The following is a 5,000-nucleotide window of genomic DNA, read 5'->3' as shown; positions in this document are numbered from 1 at the left end:
GACGAGGTACTCCCTTCTACCTGCAGCTCCTCCGTGCACTCCACTCGCTCCCACACCGCGTCTCCGAGGATCAGCTGACACGACTGGGTCCTTCTGTGGGAGGGGAAAAAAAGGAAAATTAAAAAAGTTTAGTTCGTGACGTGTTGGTGGAGGTAAGATTGATTTATTTTATTTTATTTATTTATTATTATTTTTATTTATTTATTTATTTTATTTATTTTTTTTTTTTTTTTTTGAGGGGACTGGCTGGCGGGGAGGTATGTGGGGAAGATGGGAGGAGAGGGAGAGAGAGGGGATGAGGAGAAGGGGAGGGTGAAGGAGGAGGGACGGAGGGGAGGAGAGGGTGAAGGAGGAGGGAGGGAGAGGGGAGAGGATGCGGGAGAAGGAGGAAGGGAGGGGATACGAATAGAAGAAGGGGGGAAGAAAGGGGAGGATAAGGGTGATTGGAGGCGGAAGGGAAAGGGGAAGGGAGAAAGGAGAAGAATGAGAGGGAGAGGGGAAACGAAGAGGAGAGGGGGGAAAGATTAGGGTGAGAGGAGAGGAAGGGATGGGGAAAAGGAGAGAGGAAGGAAAGGGAGAGGAAGATGGAAAGAGAAAGAAGGGGGAAGAAGGAGGAAGAAGAGGGAGTAGGGAAAGGAGTAGAGAGTCATACAGCCAGAGAGAGAGAGTGAGAGAGAGAGAGACAGAGATAGAGAGAGACTGAATGAGAAAGAGACGGATAAAGAGAGAGGGACAGAGACAGAGAGACAGACAGATCGAAAGAGAGAGACTCCACTACCTGAAGAAGGGCAGGTCGCCGCTGGAGGAGTAAGAAGCCTGACGAACGTGCGGAATATAAGGGAAATGGGCAGTTGAGCGGCAGTTCTCCTTCTTCTTCGTTACCGTGAGCTTGCCCGTGTTCTGGATGCTGTATCTCGTCTCGCAGTCTCCCCCGACGTCGATCTTGGGGAGAAAAGGAGGTGGTGAGTCGAGGGCAGAGCGTCGAGATTTTTAGAGGATGCGAATCCGAGGTTACAACCCAGACTTCGGCGTCGGAAAAAAGTTCGGAAATCAATGTTTACCTTTTGTGTCGGAGTGTTAAAGTTTTATATAAACTTGTGATGTAAGTAATGTTGTGAAATCTAACTTCAATGCAGTGATATTGTAGTTACTAAAGCAGCTGTAGACAATTGAATCCAAAGGCTGGGCTCTATCAGTGCATTCGCATTCTTTGGCTTAATAGTGGTTTGTTATTGTCATTCAAAGCCATAATGGTTCCCAATTTGGTGGCCATAGACCTACATGAAAATTATGACATCGAATTTAATCATCTCTTCGCACTTACAGTACCTACAAATAACTATCTCTCACATATCTATAAAACTGGAATCTTTTCATAAAGTGTTTTTTATGCTATAGCTGCTGACACCATTAAACTGTTCATAACTAGTAATAACCGAATCTGAAAAGATGAATCACTGAACGGGGCCATAGGGATTATTATATACTGGTCGGGGCTACAGGATGGAAAAGGTATGTATAGAAGGGTATGAATGAGAACGAATATCTTCACAATACAAGAGATGCATTTTACTGTATTTCTGATGAAGATATAATCGAAACCGGTAAAGTACATCTCTTGTATTGTGAAGATGTTGGTTCTCATTCATACCTTACCCACATTTGTCAACATGAATACGGTTCATGGAAAAGGTAGTTTTAAAATAGTAACTGCAGGATAACATGACACCTGAAGAACATGATAGCTTCAGGATAACATGGTACTTGCAGGATAACAAGGTAACATTATAAATGGAAAAAAAATATGATAATTGAACGCAAAAAAAAGAAAGAGAGACCAGACGGACGCACAGGACTCCACTACCTGAAGAAGGGCAGGTATTGGGAGTCCAACCTGGTATTTTTAGTCGGTATTTAGACGGTAACCACTGCTCTAATACATATGGAGGTACCTTGTATATGTACACAGCGAATATATATATATTTTTTTATGATATGACATAAGAAGAAATCTATGTAGTAATGTCTTGGAGGTGAGAGCATTGATGGCGAAATTAGTTCGTTTTTCCCTTATCATTCGTGTACACTGTGAGGGAACTAAATACACATTTTGCTTGAATTCTTATCCACATTGATACAAGGGAATATCGGAAATTATGTCAAGATGACTGACATGTCACGCATGACTGTTTCTGGTCGATTATCTACCTACCTATCTATCTACCTACGTATTGATTAATTCAATCCAACCTATTTAATACCTACCTATTAATTTGATTTAATACCTACGTATTAATCCAACCTGATTGTTTATCTGTCTCTGTCTAATACTTATCAGCGTATCTGCCTGTCCATCTCCCTCTTTCTCTATCTACCTAGCCTATCTGTCTATCCGCGTATCAAGTTATCTATGTCTGTCTGTCTGTCTGTCTTTCTGTATGTCTGTCTGCCTGCCTGCCTGTCTTTCTATATGTCTAGTTTCCTGTCTGACTACCTGCCTTCCTGCCTGCTTTTCTGTATCTCTGTCTGCCTGTCTGTCTGTCTGTCTGTCTACCTGCCTGCCTACTCTAGCTATACACCTCTCTATCAATTCATCTACCTACCGACCAACCTACCCACCCTATAAAGCTCTCATTCCATCGATCTATCAGTCCACCAGCACCCTTTCCCTCCTTCCTATCTTTCTTTGCGTCCTTCTCCAGTCCACCAGCACCCTATACTTCCTTCCTATTTATCTTTGCGTCCTTCTCCTTACCTCTTTGACCACCACTTCGGTCTGGTCGTCCACTTTGGTCACCGTGGTCTGGAGAGCCGACAGAACCCCTCGTTTGAAGTTGGTGGCCGCAGGGTCCTCCTTCTCGTGTGGGCAGAGGTACTCGATCTCGCCATCTTGGTAGCTGTGGTGGGGTAAAGATATTTTAATTGGTGGTTTTTTTGTATGGTTCTGTTGTTCTGTTGTTGGGTAGTTGTGGTGGGATGGAGATCATGTTCTTTATTGGTGGTTTTTATATGGTTCTCTTGTTTAGCGGTGTGGTAGTTGTGGTGGGGATGAAGATCTTGTTCTTTATTGGTGTTTTTTATATGGTTCTGTTGTTTTGCGGTTTGGTAGTTGTGGTGGGATGGAGATCATGTTCTTTATTGGTGTTTTTTTATATGGTTCTTTTGTTTAGCGGTTTGGTAGCTGTGGCGGGGATGGAGATATTTTGATTGGTGGTTTTATGGTGTTAAGCGTTTTGGTAGCTGTAGTTGGGGTGCAAATCGTTATCTTTATTGGTGGTTTTATTTGACTCTGTTGTCTCTGTGGTGGTTGTGCAAAAGTGAGGAAGTGGAATTGTTTTGAGGGTGGTGGTAGTATGCCTGTTTTTTTTTTTTTTTTTTTTTTTTTCCTTATTTTTTTTTTTACATTATAATTTTTTTTTTTTTTTTTTTTTTTTTGCTGGTTTTACTTGCCTCTGTTCTTTAGTATCTTGGTAGCTGGGGTGGTTGTGAAAAAGTGAGAAAGTTTGTTTGTTTTTTGTTGTTTTGGTATACCTGGTATTGTCAGTCGGTATTATTATTATTATTATTATTATTGGTGATTTTATTAAGCTCTGTTATTTAACATCTCGGTAACTGTGGTATTTGTGAAAAAAGTGAGGGAGTGGTATGTTGTTTTTTTGAGGTTGTGCTTTTAGTATGACTGATATTTTTAGTCGGTATTATCAGTGTTATTGGCGGGTTTTATTTGCATCTGTTATTCAGCACCATGCTGGTTGTGGCGGTCGTGCAAAAGTGAGGGAATAATATGATGATATAGAGAGCATTTAGTTGTGGTGTGTTTTCCATCATCATTATTATTAGTATTGGTGTTTTTTCTCGATCTTTTGTTTAATAGCATTCATGGTGTTGTTGTTTTCATAATATCGACATTTCCACTTGGCTTGGTTAATAATACCCATGACATTAAAAAATAATAATAATAATAATAATTCCACTTGACTTGGTTAATAATACTCGTGACATAAAAATAATAATAATAATAAAAAATAAGAAATAAAAAATAATCATAATATCAACAATTCCACTTGACTTGGTTAATAATACTCATGGCATTTAAAAAAAAACGATTTTTTCATAATATCAACAATTCCACTTAGCTTGGTTAATAATACTCATAACATTAAAAAATAAATAAATAAATAAAAATACATCATAATATCAACAATTGCACTTGGCTTGGTTCATAATACTCACAACATAAAAAAACGAATAAATAAATAAATAAATAAAAATATAAATGCATCATAATATCAATTCCACTTGACTTGGTTAATAACACTCATGACATAAAAAAACGAATAAATAAATAAATAAATAAATAAAAATAAAAATACATCATACTATCAATTCCACTTGACTTGGTTAATAACACTCATATTAAAAAAAAATAATAATAATAAATAAATAAAAATACATCATAATATCACCAATCCCACTTGACTTGGTGAATAACACTCATGACATTAAAAAATAATAATAATAAATAAATAAAAATACATCATAATATCACCAATCCCACTTGACTTGGTTAATAATACTCACAACATAACAAAACACGAATAAATAAATAAATAAATAAAAATAAAAATGCATCATAATATCAACAATCCCACTTGGTTAATAATACTCATGTCATTTAAAAAAGACGACCACTTTGTGATCTTCTTCGTCCTACCTGAAGTGGAGGTCGTAGGTCTGGACGGAAGCAACGAAGCCGGCGACCTGGTCCTCGGGGATTCCCTCCACGCCGATTTCCGAAACCTGGAAAATGGGGAGTAATTTTTTTGGTAAATAAATTGCTTATTTATTTAGTTCGTTGGGGGGGGGGGGGAGGGGGAGGGAGCGTGTGTTTGTTTGGGTGTGTATGTCTGTGTGTTTTGTGTGGGTGTGTGGATGTGTTTGGTGTGGGTGTGTGGATGTGTTTGGTGTGGGTGTGTGGATGTGTCTGTGTGTGTATCTGT

The 5,000-nt window shown here is 38.8% G+C and overlaps 1 protein-coding gene across 2 annotated transcripts in view; it reads right to left on the bottom strand.

Annotated features, from left to right (window-relative positions):
• Positions 1-5,000, bottom strand: part of LOC113807877 (uncharacterized) — a 58,841-nt gene that overhangs the window by 41,981 nt on the left and 11,860 nt on the right. For both annotated transcript variants that reach the window (XM_070142008.1, XM_070142009.1), the window contains exons 4-7: positions 4,715-4,800; positions 2,756-2,897; positions 779-942; positions 1-93 (exon numbers count right to left, since the gene is read on the bottom strand). The exon at positions 1-93 is cut by the window's left edge and continues 89 nt beyond it. In XM_070142008.1, coding sequence (XP_069998109.1) covers positions 1-93; positions 779-942; positions 2,756-2,897; positions 4,715-4,800 — 485 coding nt within the window. The remainder of the gene's footprint in view (positions 94-778; positions 943-2,755; positions 2,898-4,714; positions 4,801-5,000) is intronic.

The sequence above is a fragment of the Penaeus vannamei genome, chromosome 28 (assembly GCF_042767895.1).
Source record: "Penaeus vannamei isolate JL-2024 chromosome 28, ASM4276789v1, whole genome shotgun sequence".
Taxonomy (NCBI): Eukaryota; Metazoa; Arthropoda; class Malacostraca; order Decapoda; family Penaeidae; genus Penaeus; species Penaeus vannamei.
This window is presented reverse-complemented; position numbering and strand designations above follow the sequence as displayed.